Here is a 19,096-nt window from a genome sequence, read left to right as displayed (position 1 = left end):
CACCTAAAAAGAAGGGCCCTGGAGAAGATGAGATGAAGCCTAACCTTATTATTTATTTATTTTTGCTCTGTCCTGAACTCCCAGTAGTGGAAAGTGGGTGCTATTCACAATGAGCTGTTGATTGGAGAGACAGGTTTCTGTCAAAGCATACTGCTGGAACAGAACACAAACAGACCTGGCTGGAAACCAGAAGAGAGCCAGACCCCAGGTAGAGAGCCCACTAGCACTGGAAAGCACTATATGACCTACTGAGGGAAAGTGACCAACAATGGTCCAAGCAACCAGGGGTAGAAGCTACTCAGAAGTACACAGCGATGCAACAGTGGTACACAACCTTGGTAGGTAAACAATAGCTTTATCATTGGCTAAGAGATCCACTCTGGGGAACGGAACCCATATCTAGAATTGGGAACCAGTGTTGGAAAGATGGCTTAGTGGCTAACTGGTTGCTTGCCTGTGAAGCCTAAGGACCCCGGTTTGAGGCTTGATTCCCCAGGACCCACATTAGCCAGATGCACAACGGGGCACACGCGTCTGGAGTTAGTTTGCAGTGGCTAAAAGCCCTGGTGGGCCCCCTCTCCCCTCCCTCCCTCCCTCCCTCCCTCCCCTCTCTCTCTCTCTCTCTCTCTCTCTCTCTCTCTCTCTCTCTCTCCCCCTCTTTCTCTCTGTGTCTGTCACTCTCAAATAAATAAATAAATAAATAAATAAATAAATAAATAAATAAAATTTAGAATTGGAAACCAGGTCAGAATCCTTTGGAGACAAATAGCCTACTCTCCAATGCCAAGCTCCTACTAGTGATTAACTGAAACTATGTCCATTAAATTTTCCCTAAATTAACGCTAATCCCATTTAACCAAAGCCAACTTTACTCTCCATTGGACAATGTGTTTGTTTTTTTTTTTTTTTTCTTTTTCAGAAGGTAGCAAGACACAAGGAGATAAACTAACCCTAACACTTCATCAAAGCTCCTGCTGAAACCACAAAGGAATTGAGGGGATGGTCAAGGGTACAGCTTCCAAGATGAGCCTGGCAATCAGTACCAGGGTGAAGGAAAGAGATACTGAGAATAATCAATACCAAACAAAGCAAAGATCCAGAGGCTCCTAAGAGCTCATTCCTGAAGTAAACTTAAAAAACTCAACAGCTCAGAAAATTTTGGAAAAGAGTGGGCAGAAATATTGTAAGAGCCACAGTTTGGTGTATCATGCCCAGTGGAATGGCTGAAATATAATCTGTTGTAGCTAGAAAGGCACCATGCCTGGCCTAGGGAAAAAAATCCAAGTAAAATAAAATACAATCTTCATGTTTTATCATTAGAATGGAATAAAATAGTCGTAACTAGCCTACCTCTAAGTATAAAAGGAACTTCACATTTCCCTAACGATGGTGACTGATAGGAAGCAACATGGATACCTGATGATCAGAAAAAAAGAACTGTTTTTTTTTTTTTTAAGGTTTTTATTTATTTATTAGAGGCAGAAAGAAGGAGAGAGAGAATGGGCATGTCATGGCCTCTAGTCACTGCAAACAAACTCCAGATGCATGCTCCACTATGTGTATCTGGCTTATGTGGGACCTGGAGAATCAAACCTGGATCCTTAGATTTCACAGGCAAACAGCTTAGCTGGTAAGCCATTTATACAGCCCTGTTTTGTTTGTCTGTTTGTTGGTTGGTTTAAACATCTGCTGTGTGCACGTGTGTGTAAAATAGCCTATAAACAGATTAAATATGAAAATTATAGTAAATGATTTTCAAATTACTAGGCTTCTTTTTAATATTTCTGTTAGAATTAGGACAAGTTGTTGTTGTTGTTGGTGGTGGTGGTGTGTGTGTGTGTGTGTATTTAAATTTTTTAATAGTGCTGCAAATGTACCCAGGGTCTTGTGCATGACAGCTAAGCAGGATGTCTGTAAACTACATCCTATCCCAAGGTTCTTTCTTACAGAAGACAATGCTAATCTCTCTGTAATCTATTAGTTAACTGTCAACAGAAGAAAACAATGTTTCCACTCTCTCATGCACTATAAATCCTCTTTACACTTAAACAGCATCAATATTTCCAAATCTAAAGCATCTATATTTTTCTACTGTTAAACAGTTTGTTAACTTCATCAGAAAACTGTGGTGCCATGTCTGATGTTAATGTCTCTGACATCACCTTAAGTACAATGCACTATGGCACTCTGGCTTCCTCTTACCTCAACATCATATCCCTGTTCAGTAAGTTTATAATTGTCAAAGTCCTTTTCAAAGATATACCAGAGTGCTGCCTCATATGTGTACACAGGAAAATGAAGTCCTTCAATGTTTTTAATGTGGTATATGTTTACAGCAAGTCTGAATTTCATTCATAATAGTCAATTTTAATTATTAAAACTGTGATATTTCAGTTTTTGTCCATTTATTAAATTTTGCTTGAGTCAGTTGTAGCAGTTGCCTTTTATCTTTTCAAAAGACAAAATATTGTCCAAAATCTAGCTGGAGGGATTAGTGGTTAAGACCTTTGTCTGCAAAGCCAAAGGAGCCAAGTTCGATTCCCCAGGACCCATGTTAGCCAGATGCACAAGGGGGCGCATGCATCTGTAGTTCGTTTGCAGTAGCTGGAGGCCCTGGTGCGCCCATTCTTTCTCTGTACCCCCCCTCCCTCTTTCTCTGTCAAATAAATAACAAAATATTTTTTTAAAAATATATTGTCCAAAATGTCCACAAAGAATGTGGAGTGTATAAAAAGGAGTTTTGATCTGATGGATTTAAATCCTGCATAACCAGCCTGGAGTATTATTAATGGAAGCAGCAGACGCTTCGAAGTCCATGTCAGAGGGGCAGGGCTTTCTAAGAGCTGGGCTAAACAAACCACACTGCTTATCCTGTTTAGAAAAACTTTTGTTCTTCAACATCATTTAGAAACTTTCAAAATATAATCTATAGAAGACTTGCCTGTTATTTTTTTTCTAAATAAATCATATCTGTATATCTTATTTATCTAGTTTTAGGCAGGAACTAGGATTGCAAGACCTCCTCCTATTGATCAAAATGTTCTAACATCTAATAAAAGACAACATATAGTGCGTTCTCTAAGCAAGGAATCATAATCCACATGCCTCCATGTCATCTATAAAACATCCATTGCCATAAGTAAAAGTTTAGTAAAAATTATATTTGTATGTCTTAATAAAAAATTAACTTCTCTTGTCAAAGAAGGTATAATATTACCCAAAAAGGAGTGTGGTGGTTCAAATGTAGATGTCCACATAGACTCAGGTATTTTTCATTAAGACTAAGCCTCCTATTTAAGTGTCTAGTAGGCAGAGCCCTATTGGAGGAGGTATGTCACTAGGACCCTTTTGAGATAAGCCCTACTTGGTGTATGCAGAGCCTTCTTGAGCTCTATCTGTCTGTGCTTGTTGGTATGTTTTATTCCCTCTCTCTGCTGCTTCCACCATGATGGAACTGCTCCTGGAATTCCATATGCCTGAAATAAGCCCTGTCTTCCCATAAGCTGCTTCTGGTCTAGTGTTTGTCCCAGCAACTGAAATGTAACTGTAACAGGAAATAAGCAATTCTTCACAATTACTAGCTAAAGAAGCTGGCAACTCCAGTACTGCAAATCTACTGAGAAAGAAACAATCAGATTCAATTTTAGTGCAGTATAGGCTAAGAATATGAGAAACATAACTTGATAAAAACATGGAACCGAAAATAAATTAGGAAAGAAATGATTATAATTATTTTCTAAATTAAGTAAATGAGGGGCCTGACAAAAAGTATGGTAATATGTTGTTATTTAATTTAAATTAATGGGTCCTTCAGAACTGAGAAAAGTATTTTTATGAATGTATCTTCTAGTAACAACATCAGAGTATATTGTATCTTGGTTAAAGTATCTAATGATAATGCACATCATGTGCAAAAAAGGAGCAAATGTATTTACATAGTTCCTTGTACAACAATTTTATTTATACTCACTTAAATTCAGATTGAGATTTTATTAACTTTATGGCAAATTATTTCTAAATCATGACACTATGAGTGCAATGAGACTACTAATTATTAAGTATGATATAATATAGCAAAAATGCAGTAAATATATATATATATATATTTATAAGAAATTGTAAAAATTAATCCTATTCCATATTATTTTCAAATATTGATTCTCTAGAGTACCAATATAATATATATGTTTTTTATATAAAATATTATATATTACATACATATTTTACATATACATATAATTCATCAGTCAATCATAATAATGTTTATACAGACATCATAATCTATGAAGTAACAAATGAAAAAATGCCTTCCATGTTTATAATATATTTCTGTTGGGCTTTAGACTATAAATCTTTAATCCAGAGCCTATGTGTACTTAATAAAACTTTAAAAGCTACATTAACACACCACTATTTCAATTTGTAATACATAATTCCTCTTAGAAATCCCTCACTAAACATTTATTAGCTATATTCATTGAACAAATATTTATTTTGACTATCTGCCCTGTGCCAGGCAATATTCACCACACTGGGATATTTCAGTGAGCAAAACCTGCCTAAACCCTCCTAGAAGGGGTGTGTGTGTGTGTATGTGTGTGTATCTACCATGCCATACTTTTGCTTGTCACAATACCTAATCCAGAGACTTTCAGGGTATGCTAAAATGAAGTGAAGTTCTTAAAGTGAAGTTAACATTGTAATCCTGGCAACCAAACAATGCTACCTTAAAAGATTTATTTTGCATATGTTTTGTTAAATATCCTTAGATGGAAAGATTATCCTTTGTTATACAACATACCTTAAATGTAATCAAAATCATCCTCACATGACAGAAAGGGAAGTTAACACACACAAGGAATGTGAAAGAGAAAAGGGGGGAGAGAGAGGGAGAAATATCACAAAGACAATATGGATGTGGAGTAGTCATACCCCAGCTATTAGAAACTCAAAGAACCAAGGAATGAGTTTCCCATAAAGCCTCAGGTGGGCACGTGGCCCTGACAACATTATGCTTTGGTCTCAGTGATACTGATTTGGACTTCTGGTCTGCAAAACTGGGAAAAATTTGTATTTGTTCTATAACTATGTCATAGTGTATTTTTTATAGCAGCTGTAGAAAAAATAATGAAGTCATCAACAGGGCCAGGTTTAAAATTTGATAAGATGCATAATGGTCTAGTGTTCAGGCTGGCTTCCCATAAAGTTAAGAAAAGGACATATTAAGCCATTTCCTCTCCAAGAAAAATGGAAAGGATACTCTTGTTATATTAGTTATAGGTTAAATTTGCTATTCTCAATGTGTCCAGTGATAAATGTCTCAAACATCCCCAGTATATAAATTATAAAATTTGTATCTATAACATGCCATATGAATTCATCTAAAGACATTTATGTGGTATTTACTCTTTGAGTAAGGCATTTGGTAGACTGAAATGTATTTTGTCATCAACAAATATAAGAATACTTTCCTTTGAAACATTTTTTAGAATCAAGGATATTTCAATGGGATTAGTTCTGGATTAATGTCCTGGTCCATCGGTTTTCCAAATTTATCAATTTCAGAGTCTACGCTCTTACCTTTAGGCAAAGGGTATGTGTTAGGGAAGGTTGCATGCACAATTGCTTTCTTTATGATGATACATATGGATTATGTGTCCACAAAGACACAATGAGAGAAAATATATACCCAAGAATCAAAGCTACAAGTTATTCATTTATTTTATTTAGAAAAATAGGTACTGAATTACTTTGGTTTTAATATTAAATGCAAGTAGTTGGGACTCAGTATATTACTTAATATAAATTTGAAAATTATATTTCAAAATTTATTTTTATTCTGAACAAAAGATAGTCATAAAAATAGCTAAAGGACTATACAAATTGTATTTCTGGCATAAAATTCCTAAATGTCCTTTCCTTAGTTGAAAAATAGACAGAATTCCATAAAAAGTATTCCATGCTTTGAAACTCTGTTGCTAGGATAAGTGTATTCCAAACCGATGTTTATTATCAAACATGATTTATGGCAAGTGCTCAGTCAAAGTAAATGTAGTGACCACTGCAGGAGGTGCTTCCTTGTGAGATTCTACAAAGAGGCTTTTTCTTTCATTAACTTTAACTCCAGGTTGCTATGGCATCTGGTGACAACCGTCACTTTTGGAAATTATCACCAGCTACCCACATCCCCTTCTGAGGTTACACACAAATGCAAAGTTCACAAGTAAACCCATATATTTGTTTTTGTCTTTTTAAATTATAAATATCAAAATTATTTTGGCTGGGAAATGACTTTATAAAATATAAAGACACTATGTTTCTGATAAATAAGATAATTAGTTAATTCCAATGTCATTTGTTGAAAATAAAATTAAGACAATAACCAGGAATATATTTATAAATTGATCAAAACTAATCAGTTTTCTTTTCATGTGGCCAAGTTAGGCAAATTTGTGTGTTCTTTTTTAATGGTTACAACTCCTGGGAATACAAAATTATGGACTAATGTTCATAGTGAAGCTGTACTACAACCATAGTCCTCAGAATTTTAGGGAGATTATTGTTTACATCCCTCTTTATACTTTGAGACTCATGTTGGTCTCTAATTGTTTTATTTTTAAAATATTTTATGTATTAAAGAGAGATAGAAGAAGAAAAAGAAGAGAAGAGGAGGAGAAGGGGCATGCTAGGGCCTCTGGCCACTGTAAATAAACTCTGGACTCATGCACCAATTTATTTATTTACCTTATATAGGTGATAGAGAATTGAAGCCAGGACAATAGGGTTTGCAAGCAAGTACCGTTAGCTACTGAGCTATTTCCCTCAGCCCAAGGTTTACTTACTTATTTTAGAAACATATAATCTGTCCAAAAAAACCATAAAAATGTAGCTATAGTCTCTTAGGAAAAACAAATTAAATTCAAACTCAGATTAAAAACAGTGGAAATAGGCTAGGCATGTGGACACATGCCTTTAATCCCAGTATTCAAGAGGCAGAGGTAGAAGCATCACTGTGGGTTAGAGGCCAGCCTGAGACTACATAGCAAATTTCAGGTCAGCTCATTCTACCTCAAATAATAATAATAATAATAATAATAATAATAGTAATAATAATAACAATAATAATATCAAATAGTTTGTTTCATGTCAAGGATATAGATATATAACAGTAATATGAAATTAGGCCTAGAGAGATGGCTTAAAAGCTAAGGCTTATGCCTGCGAAGCCTAAGGATCCAGGTTTGATTTTCCAGGTCCCGCGTTAGCCAGATGCACATAGGGGTGCATGGATCTGGAGTTCCTTTGCAGTGGCTAGAAGCCTTGGTGTACTCTTCTCACTCTCTCTCTTTCTCTCTCTCTCTCTCTCTGATTGTAATAAATAAATAAAAATAAAATCTTTAAACAAACAAATAAATAACATCTCACCTTTCCCATCTGAAGAAGAAAAAAATAGCTATAAATAAAGTCCTGGACTATAAAGTCTATATGCCTATGAAGTACTTTCTAGGAAAAATTTTATATTCCTTGGGACCTGTGAGATTGTTGTGGTGGTGTGTTGACATAGGTCATACCTATTCTAGCCTGGTCTTCAACTCCCCATTTGACTGAGGCTGACCTAGAACTCTTGTATCTACTTATCCTCCTTTCTCAAATGATGGGCTGATAGGCATTTGCGACTAGGCCAAAATGATCACTGTCAGATTTCCTTAGGACCATTAAAATTCCAATTAATGAGATAAAATGATAGGCTCAGAATGTGTGGTGATATTATTTAATATTTACTAAAATTAAAATTCCTCCCTCTAGAGAAAACATCACTTAAATCAACAATCACACACTAGCATCTTCAAAACTTTGGACCGTTGTCTAAAAGATTATAGTGAGTTAGGCAGTAGTGCGGTGCCATCCCTATTCAAATGGATGGAGGGGCACTTAAATGTTCTGATTCACCTTCATTCCTCCAACCGACTCTCTTCACAAGCCTTCATTCCCTCATTCTTGCCTAGAATATGTGCACTTAAACCCCTTTTCAATATAATGTATGGTAAGTTTGACCAAAGTCCTAGTTTCTGGGTTTACCACATATCACAAAGAAAGTGACCAAGCATTCCTCGAAACAGCAGAGCAACAGGATACATAAAACCACCCTACTTCAAAAATAAGTGAGTCATGAGTGAAGTTGAAATTCCCTCATGATTTCTATTTATCTCATGATATGTAAATATTTTTTAAGAAGATGTCTTTCAAAAGTAAGTTAATATTTGGGATTGTTAACTTTTTCTTGACAATTTTCAAAGTAAAGGTACTTTGTTCATAATCCCTTCTCATTGTTTTCTGCTTTTATTTAGGAACTTCACCAGCTCCAAACTTACTTAATGGTGTTAATTAAATGAAGTGTGACATGTTGCTACAGTTGATATTTTGTCATCAGCTTTTTAATCACTGCTTTGGTAATAAGGAATTTATTCACTTTAAAAGATTATAAAGGGACTGGATAGATGTTTAGTTGGTAAGGTGCTTACTTGCAAAGCCTAACATTTCATGTTTGAATCCCCAGTACCCACATAAAGTCAGATCATCCAGGTGGTGCAAGTATCTGGAGTTCCTTTGCAATGGCAAGAGGCTTTGGTGTCATGCTCATTTATATTCACTCATTCATTCTATCTCTCTTTTTGTATCTATCTGTCTCCTTATAATTAAATAATATGCTTTTAAAAAACGATTATAAAAAGCAAATTTGAAAGCAGATATTTTCTATTTTCAGCCAAAAAAATACATGCAAATTCAAATCTTCATGGAAATTTCAATCACATATGCTCTTAAGAACCCTTTTTAAATTTTTTTTTTGTAGTTATTTTATTTATTTCAGAGTGACAGACAGAGAGAGAAAGTGGCAGAGAGAGAGAATGGGCGTGCCAGGGCCTCCAGCCACTGCTAACGAACTCCAGATGCATGCACCCCCTTGTGCATCTGGCTAACGTGGATCCTGGGGAATCAAGCCTCCAACTGGGGTCCTTAGGCTTCACAGGCAAGCGCTTAACTGCTAAGCCATCTCTCCAGCCCTTAAGAACCCTTTTGTCCATTGATTAAAAATGTGGCTAATTTATTAGTTTTCTTTTCAGCAAATTTGAAAAAAATAACCCCAAAATGAATGAAGCCTTCATATATTCCCATAAAAGTAATTAGAAAATGCATTAGAAAAAAATCACTGCTAACAAGGAACTTTAACTTGAATATGGGATATGAGACCTGATATGCACAATGCATTAGAATACAGAAAAAGATAAACTCAAGTTTTAAAGCAAAGGAAAGTACTAATACAGGAATTCAGAGACAAAAAGAAAAAATCCAAAAGGTGACTTCATGGCACATGACTCAAAACCAGTAGTTGGGAGGCTAAATTAGAAGAATTGCAAATTAGAAGACAGTCTGGTTACATTGTGAGAACTCTCCTTGGGAAGAAAGGTAGGAAGGAAAGAAAAATGAGAAGAAAGAAAGAAAGAAAGAAAGAAAGAAAGAAAGAAAGAAAGAAAGAAAGAAAGAAAGAAAGAGGAAAGAGAGAGAGGGAAGGAGAGAGAGGGAAGGAGAGGGCAGAGGAAGAAGGAAAATGAAAAAGAATAAGAAGGAAAGAAGGGAGGGAAAAAGAAGGAGGTTAAAAGAAATGTGAGATGGATGGAGAGAAGGAGAGAGGGAAAGTTAAGGATGGAAGTAAAAAAGGAAGGAAGGAAGGAAGGAAGGAAGGAAGGAAGGAAGGAAGGAAGGAAGGAAGGAAGGAAAGGAAGGAAGGAAGGAAGAGAGGGATACTTAGTAGGGAAAAAGAAGGGGGAGAGAGGGAGAAACGAAGGGAGGCAATAAAAGAATGAAGAAAGACAAGCAGGCTTTTTTTTCAACTTAAGATTTTTTTTTTTCAGTTGTGTCACACATGTCTATTTCCTCAGTAAACAAGAGTTATATATTTTCGATAATATCATCATTACTTTAATTTGTTCATATATCTGGCTTATTCCTTGATGAAAATTAAAGTGGAAAAAGACATATAGGAACGTTCAATAATTAGTGAATATAACCATGTGGCAGAAATCAAGTGGGTTCCTGCTGAAGTGTATAATGATAATTGCTCATAGTATATAACATACGTGGCATGTAATCACATTATATTTTTACATATATCTTTTCAAGAATTCTACTAGTATAAATTTTCTTTAAATAATCATAATAGTTATTTATTTGCTTAAGAAAAAATAGGAAATGGGTTCATTCAGCATTTATATTGCCTGCTTTTGTGGGTTTTTTGTTGTTTGTTTTTGTGAGATAGGGTCTTATTCTAGTCCAATTTGACCTGGTATTCACTATGTAGTCTATTGTAATGATTTTTTTAAGGTTCTTCAGAGCGGCCTTGCACTCAAGGAGATCTTCCTACTTCTGCCTTCTGAGTGCTAGGATTAAAGACATGTGCCACAATGCCTGGCTTGTTGCCCGCTTCTGGATACATGTCTCCATGTATATGTCTTTATGGAATGAGTCTTGCTCAAAATCCAGAGATCTGGGCATGAATGATACCGAAAACTGTCAGTGGCTTGACCTTTAGAGAGCCAATGATTCTAATTTTTGAAATGAAATTGTTAACTTAAAAAACTCACGTGTGGGGCTGGAGAGATGGCTTAGCGGTTAAACGCTTGCCTGTGAAGCCTAAGGACGCCGGTTCGAGGCTCAGTTCCCCAGGTCCCACGTTAGCCAGATGCACAAGGGGGCGCACGCGTCTGGAGTTCGTTTGCAGAGGCTGGAAGCCCTGGCGCGCCCATTCTCTCTCTCGCTCTCTATCTGCCTCTTTCTGTCACTCTCAAATAAATCAATAAAAATCTTAAAAAAAAAAAACCTCACGTGTGCAAAGATTAAAGTTGTATTTTTTTTTCTTTTAGAGAGAGTGAAACTTGGCGTGCCAGGGCTTCAGTCACTACAATTGAACTCCAGACACTCGTGCTGCCTAATGTGCCTGTGCAACCTTGTGCCTTGGCTCGCCATTTTGTGTCTGGCTAACGAGGGATCTGGAGAGTCGAACAAGAGTCCTTGGGCTTCACAGGCAAGCTTCTTTACTCCTAAGCAATCTCCCCAGCCCTGTTTCAATTATTTTAAATGAGGACATAATAATCGTAATGCAGTTTTGAAATAAGTTTTCATGAGAACATCAGTGTGTACAAATTATAACTGATGACTTAAGTATCACTGTGACTACGTCTATGTAAAAATCAATTGGCTAATTTCTAATAATCCACCATCAATAAGCAGTACTCTTACCTGTTGGTGGTATTATTCCAGGAGACATGAGGCCAGGGACAGAATGAGGCATGATGTGAGAGTTCTCTGGGGACGTGACACTTTGAGTCCTCTTAGGAGGCCGTCCAGGTCTAGAACTGAAACAAACAAACAAAAAATTTTACAATTAAGCTGTTGTCTTACACATCATTTTAAAGTTGTTTCAAGTGGTAACATGGACTGTAAATAAATTTGTTTCAAGGACGGTTGCTTTTGCAGTTAGATGTAATAGACTTCCATCACTAATTAGATTACATGCTGAATTCATTTTCCTCATTGAAGATCAGCCACTCCTGATGCATAATTCATAGCCTGCACCTCGTTACCTGCTTCTTCATATTAATATCTATACACAGTTTGAATTGCCTCGTTTGCATATGCTAAAGTTCTGCATGCAGCCTTCAGCACGAAAATTATGCACTAACTTGTAATAATTATTACAGTCAGCCTGCTATTGATTTATGAGACTTTTAAAAACCAAATATGTGTAGTACTTGTAATGAATGATATTTTAAGGTTCTTCAGGAAATTAAAAGGCAATGGCTGCCTAAGGAAATGTTCTGCTTGTTTGATTTAATACTACAGTTAGCAGGGAGGTGGAAAGAGTGATTCAGACCTATAGCACATTTTTCGATGATATGTTTTATTACTTCGCACTGCTAGCCTGATATCTAGATGATAAATGACAATACATATCTAATGTGTGAAAAGGTCTTGCAGTTTCTTTATTTTTTGTCATTTAAAAGGTAAGTCAAGTTATCATTTAACCCATATTCTATCTAAATGAACAATTCTACTAAGTTGCCTTTCTTTAAATACATTAAAATGAATTGGAAAAGCTTGAGAATATTTGTAGGACATCATTAAGAAACTGGAGTATCTTACATCTGCCTTTAGGATAACTAACAATGTGTTTATGTTTCAACATGACTTGTACTTTATATTCCCACTATAAAATTAAATTTCTATCTCAGAAAGGCTGGTAAAGTATGAGTATTCACCATTTTGTATGAAAATACCATCAAGAATATGGCCCTTATAAATTCTTGAAACAATCACAAATACATAGCACTGTGATCTCAGTTTCTTCCTCTGTATTATAAATGTGGCTTTGAGATGTTCTTCCATTATTCATTGGGCCATCATGTGCCAAGATGTAGGCAAAGCATCAGATATTTCCTTCACAAGTATTCCCATGTTTACTTCAAGTAAGGTTCCTTCAAAATCTCTATCTTTTTTATTTTGTGTACATAATATATTTGGTTATTGAACAAATAATTGCTGTTCTCAAAGCAGTGCACTATAGAGGCTAATTCAGGGGAATGAGTACTTAGTCAACAGGAGCTCATATTCTTGCCATGGGGGGGAAAAAATTGCCTGCATGAATAACTGTGATCTGAATTATAATGTGCTGAGTCCCATAAGAAAGTCGCAGTCTTTGTACTCAGCAGAACTTAGGTTGGGTGGTGAGGCTCCATGTTCAGAGAAGAAAGGTGACCATGAAGTGGAAATACCCAAAGAAACTTTGACAGGATGTTAGATGGATAGAAGAGCAGCTGACTTCCATGAGAATACAAGAAATGGATGAAGGCATAAAATAAACTGAAATAACTAAGGCACAAGAGGACTCAAGATGGAGACTGCTTGAATTAAGGTCATAGGAGCACAGGGTGTATTTGCGAGTTTGTCAATAGTCAACAGAGATGCTCTCTTTCACACTGTCTTGAATGTCTCCAGCAGCTTCTTCCCTTTCTTCATAATGACCGTTCTGACTTTTTCACTGTTCATTTGCCCGGAGTCAGTCAACAGCCCTCTGATTGTCTGTATTCACCCTGAGTAAGTCCGTCTCTAGTTATCACTGGATGAGCAGGACCAATGGCTAAATATACATATGCAGTCCAGCTCTTCCTCCTGGGATTCTGACAGATTGATGCCAATTTACCAGACATCTTAGATGATTTATGATATTCTAAGACTCAGCTTGCCCAAATCTGGATTCAGCAACTTCCCCATTAAAAAAAATATTCCCTTTCCCTTGCTCAGCAAAATGGTACCTAATTGACAAAGCCAAAAGTCCTCAACTCTGCTGTGTCTGTTCCTCATCTTCCACCCTCCAATATCATGTTTTTGAAAGTATCTCTTCAATCTATTCACTTGTCTATGCCCCACTACTGCATTCCAGATCAGTTCTTCATGCTTTATTTAATCTACTACTATCTCCAACTTGCTCCCCATTTAGACTTTATCATATATGCAATTTACTGTACTTATTCAGAAGCATTTTGATGCATATTTAACCATGTTTCATATGTCACCAATACATCAGCCATTTCTATCTGGATCCATACATACTGGCCTGGTTCACTTAATTCTAGTAGTTTCTTTCTCAGACCTCTCAATTCTCCCCAATTTATTCTTACCTTTCAGGTACACATTTGGCCCTACTGAATTTGTTTCTTCCTTCTTTTGATAATACTGTGTTGTGTGTGTGTGTGTGTGTGTGTGTGTGTGTGTGTGTGTGTACAATGTATGTGAGTGCAGGCAAGCCTGCATCATGCTGCATGTAAGGATGTAAGGATATCAGAGGACAACCTTGGCTATCAACCCTCACCATGCAAATGCACCTTGTTTGTGGAAGGATGTCTTGTTCCCCACCGAGAATACCAGACTTCATGGCCCCCAAGAACATGATCCTGTTTCTGCCTCTCATCTCGCCATAAACACACTAGGATTACATATGCTTGCCAACATGGAAGCAAATCTTTGGTCCTACCTGTGAGGGACTTTCTGTATTTTATAGGTGATTTTGGAAGACTCACTCTAATTGTGAGTAGCACCAATCCATGTGTTGGGTTCCTGGACAGTATGCAAAGGAGATAGCTAGCTGAGAGTTCAGCAATGAGACAGTAACGGATATATAGGTTCTGGAAGTTCAAACTCAGGTCTTTATGCATATGAGGCAATAACTTTACCTAACCACGGAGCCATCTCCTTAATGCTTTTTTTTTTTAATTTTTTTTTGTCTATTTTTTATTTATTTATTTGAGAGCGACAGACACAGAGAGAAAGACAGATAGAGGGAGAGAGAGAGAATGGGCGCGCCAGGGCTTCCAGCCACTGCAAACGAACTCCAGATGCGTGCGCCCCCTTGTGCATCTGGCTAACGTGGGACCTGGGGAACCGAACCTCGAACCGGGGTCCTTAGGCTTCACAGGCAAGCGCTTAACCGCTAAGCCATCTCTCCAGCCCTCCTTAATGCTTTTTATGTCCTGTATTTTTCTTTGAAATATGATTTCACTTTGTATCCCAAGGTTGCTTTTGGCACACAAATATAGTCTTCCTACTTTATCTTCTCAAACACTATAATTCCAGGAGTGCACCATAATTTCAATTGCTTTGGTCCTACTATACTGTATTTGAGAATGTTGCCTTTTTTACCACTTTCACACCAATCCATCCTCATCTGTCGTTTTCCTAGAGGAACAGATATTCTTCTTGGTAACCATTTCAAGCTTTGGTGTTTCCTAGGCCCAAAGATAGTCCACAGTCTATGCTGAACTACCAAAGCCTTTCTAAACTGATATAATTAGCTTATCCATTGTACTCTCATGAGTACAGAGCAGAAAGTGTTAAAAAAAAAAAAAAAAAAAAACAGGCCAGTGCCTGACAGATGTATTTTATTCATTTAATAAATTTTGAACTACTTGCAAAGCCAGTTTTCCCTAGATTCCTCAGGTACCTTACTACAAAAAGTTTCTAGGAAAAAAAAATACACACAGTTTGGAAATTAATAATGTATAAACATGAAAGTTAAATATACATCTCAAGCCCAGGGGAAAAAAGTAGAGATTTGAGGAACACTCATATAAGTGGAAAAGGAAAATGAAGTTCAAAGATTTGTGATTTTAGCTAGGTGTTTGACTTCTTGTTTTAAGAGAAATGAAACTGTTAAGGAACACTTTATTATTCAGGCCACAGGAGTCCTCACAGCTTTCACTTTGGAAGCTGCAGTCAGGCTACTAAGTAGGAACACTTTAATTCATGCTGTGATTAGAATAAACCCAGTGGGCTCCTTTCTCCACAGATATCTCCTGCCCAATCTATCACATTGCTTCCAATTCCACCAATAGAGAATTATTGCTTTCTGACTTGAAGCTTGAAGTTCTTTCAAAGCCTTCCATTAAAATGCAAATACCCTTGGTGGTGCTAACACCCTAAGGCCATCAACTAACACCCTACAGGGGATTACTTTACAATTAGGTGAAAAGGTAGCCTTGAGGTATGGATGCAAAGAACCAGCAGACCTGGTGAAAAGATGGAGGGGGAATAAGCCCAATCACATACTCTTTTGCCAAAACATAAGACTATTGGGAACTCTCTCCCTGAGCTAAGGAGAACTTAGAGGTAGGAAAAATTACTTATAAACAAGAATATTTATTATTGCTTTGTTATTTAATTTCTGAAGTAAATCAAGGAAGAAAAACAAAATACTTAAATATTTATGTTCTTTTCAATATATGCTTAAGGAACTTTTAACTACTGTGTGTGTGTGTGTGTGTGTGTGTGTATGTGTGTGTATAAATTCATTTTAATGAAAATTATAATATAGTTATCCTAACTTTTCTGAATAGTTAAATAAATAGACTATATTAGTGAAATTACCACTGTGCTTTGTGAGAAGCCACTTATTCTTGGAAAGAACAGGAAAAACTTGACTAAAAAGAGGAAGTGAAATAATTAGAGAAAGCATATTCTTTTGGGATGATCAGTAGTCACCATATCCAGGCCAGCCTTGTCTACAAGGGACCATTTCTACCTCAGAATGGTCAGAGGAAGCTGAACTGTCTTAGATCTAGTCAACACAGAAGATTTTACTTGCATAATTAATTACCTTACTAGCTAGAATTAAATCACAACCTAAGCCTTCTTCATTGTTCCTGACAGCTTTACACATTGGCCTTTGGCATTTGCAACCATTTGCATGGAAAGAAAATGGTTTAGGAATGTCCAAATCTACCCTTAGTATCCCAAACACTTTGAGAGTGATCTCTTCTCACCTTTTTCCAGGGAAAGGTAGAAGTTTTCTTTTCTAAGCAGATCATCAATCAGCCTAGGCAGTCATTCCTGAATTTATATCACCAAGTATAAGGCTAATTCTGACTTTTTCCCTTGGTTGTATAAAAGTTTCCAACACTTCCTAGGCTATGTAGTCCCAGAGCCCTAGGGCATTCATAATACATGTATGATGTATATCCAAGGTGACGATCCAACTTTAAAAAAGAAAGCAAAAGTGAAATGAGGCTAAGTGTGTTAAAAAGAAAGAGAAATATTTGAAATGTTACTAGGAGGGAAGTTGAGAATTTCAAGCCTCATATACCTCACTAGGCATCCCTTCTGGAATTTTTTTTAAGCAGTTTTGGGAAATTGAGTTCATCTTCAGAGTTGAAACAGAGAAACAAGTAGAAAGAAACTATGATGGCTAAACTCAGAAATGCAAAAGTAGTTGCCCAGAAGCAATTGTGGATCCAAATCCTACTGGTTTGGATGCAAGAAGTATTCCATTCAATCCTTCATTTGCTCATCTTTGTAAGAGAAAAGAACTGATACATACAAACAGTGGGATACACTTAAGAGCTGGAAAAGTAAAGCACAAGCCCTCCTTTGAGGAGGAAGACAAAATAACCTCATGTGTGGAGTAACATTATAGTGGAAAAACACATGGAAGCAAATGCATATTATATGTGTCCTAGGACATAAGTATTTGGGAGTAAAAACTAATCTGCTAAACCCTGTCTAATCTACTTTGCAAAGGAAAATTCTGACTCTGTGTACTATCCCCACTATTCTCTAGTCTACTGAATGTACAGAATCAAACCATGAACACCTTTCCTATGAGTTTCTATCCTGTATGAGATTCATTATGATGTATTTATATGCAAATAATATACAAATAAATGTGTTTTATTAAAATATTACTATCATGTTTATTTATTGCATAATTCATATTTATTTTATATTTATATTATTTATTTAGTATTGGAAAGATAAAATCTGCTTAACAATATGTATGCCTTCTTAAACATTAAGGAGAGATGAAGAGTAATGTTTATAAGTTAATGTTAATGTGGGTTGATGCGTATGCACTGAATACAATGAAAAGGCAAGGTTCATTTGTGAAGATGTGGACACATCAGAGTGCACAAGATAGAGAAATTAAAACAAGTAATAAGTATATAAATATCCTGAAAGAAAAATGATCAACTTTGAATATATCAAAAAGCACCAGGTTCGGTGCCTTAAATATATGTCATTTTTAAAACAAAACAAACTTTACATTGAACTCAGATTTTGAAGGGTCACTATTATTTTTTACTCTTTTAAGAGAAGACTATTAATTTCTGTAATAAAAGCCAAATATATCTAAGATCTTACATATTTAATATAATATATTAACCCTATAGAATTGGAAAAAAAGTAACATTTCTAAACCAATATGGTTGTTAATTCCAATTCAATAGAACTTGTGTTTTTGCCCAGTCTTCTCTAGGTTCTCTTGTTTTCTTCTACTCAATTCTGCATCTCTCTCATTCATTGATTTTTTTATTTTATTTTATTTATTTTATTAGTTTTGTACTCAGTGAATACAGTCAAGTTGGTACCCTTGTTAGACTCCTCCCTAGCCTCTCCCCTCTGCAGGGTCCTCCTTGTTATGGAATATGGGTCATGCATTGTGGGTTAGCCATCAGTTATGAGTAGGAGGCAATGTTTCTGTGCATCATGACCCAACGTGTAGCTCAGCTCCTAACCTGAATCTACCTGAGGTGCCGACATACCTTGAAGGATCGCATTTTTTTTTCAGAAAATTCCTAATAGACAAACATTAATACTTGATCAGCTTTAGAGTGCCTAATCTATTTCATATGATCTGCCTTTAAATTGTTTTAACTTTCATTTACATTTGAATTCTTCAACATCTGCTAAAATATAGAAATCATATATAAACCTCTGAAAGCTACACCATTACTTCTACCTTCCAGATTAAATTATCTCAGGAAAAGATTTCAACTTTGCAAAGACTACCTCTACATTAACTTGTTCATATCAATGCTTTATAAAAAGAAGTTGATTTATAATAATCAGTTTACAAATCCATGGATTTTTTTTTTCTTAGATACTGCTAACTTGTGAGTGGAAAAATAGTTCTGTGAATTTTCTGATTCACTCATCTGGATCAGCAAGACCAATGCTCATGGGATCAGCATTGTTATACTTCTGCTGCTCTATTACTTTCTTACAGCCCGTTAAAAGTTTAAAGGATACATCTACCTCTATTTTGAAATGATGACAGAAGTGAGCACTTTCTCAGTCTCTTGACACCCCCTCCCCCCCACGATTTGTGTGGATATCGTGTGCTCTCCGTTTTGGTGTGTAGCCCAGCTACTTATACCTCTCAGTACCAGTAGAATGAATGAACCCACTCATCAAAATGTATACTTCTGGAGCTAGTTCTCAGAGCTCTTTCTTCCACATGGCAAATATTTGAGAAAGAATGTGGTAAAATAAGCATTTACTAAATTGAGTTTACCATAAAATCTGTTACTTCCTAGGAGTGAGTTTATAATGTAAGAGTTTTAAAACATAGAACTATTTTTTTTTTCGATTGAAAGCTGAATACTGAGTAAGGAAATCCCTCCAAATTAAAACTAAAACATACTACAGCATACCTTAGTTAATCTTGAGCATTTGCATCTTGCAGTACCAATTACCAACAGCCTGAAATACT

General features: G+C 36.1%; 1 protein-coding gene across 1 annotated transcript in view; it reads right to left on the bottom strand.

Annotated features, from left to right (window-relative positions):
- Dach1 (dachshund family transcription factor 1) overlaps positions 1-19,096 on the bottom strand; it is a 441,649-nt gene that overhangs the window by 247,533 nt on the left and 175,020 nt on the right. The window contains exon 2 of the mRNA XM_004651017.2: positions 11,296-11,411. Coding sequence (XP_004651074.2) covers positions 11,296-11,411 — 116 coding nt within the window. The remainder of the gene's footprint in view (positions 1-11,295; positions 11,412-19,096) is intronic.

Source organism: Jaculus jaculus, chromosome 3 (assembly GCF_020740685.1).
Source record: "Jaculus jaculus isolate mJacJac1 chromosome 3, mJacJac1.mat.Y.cur, whole genome shotgun sequence".
Taxonomy (NCBI): domain Eukaryota; kingdom Metazoa; phylum Chordata; class Mammalia; order Rodentia; family Dipodidae; genus Jaculus; species Jaculus jaculus.
Note: the sequence above shows the minus strand (reverse complement) of the source record. Positions and strands in the feature narration are given on the sequence as shown.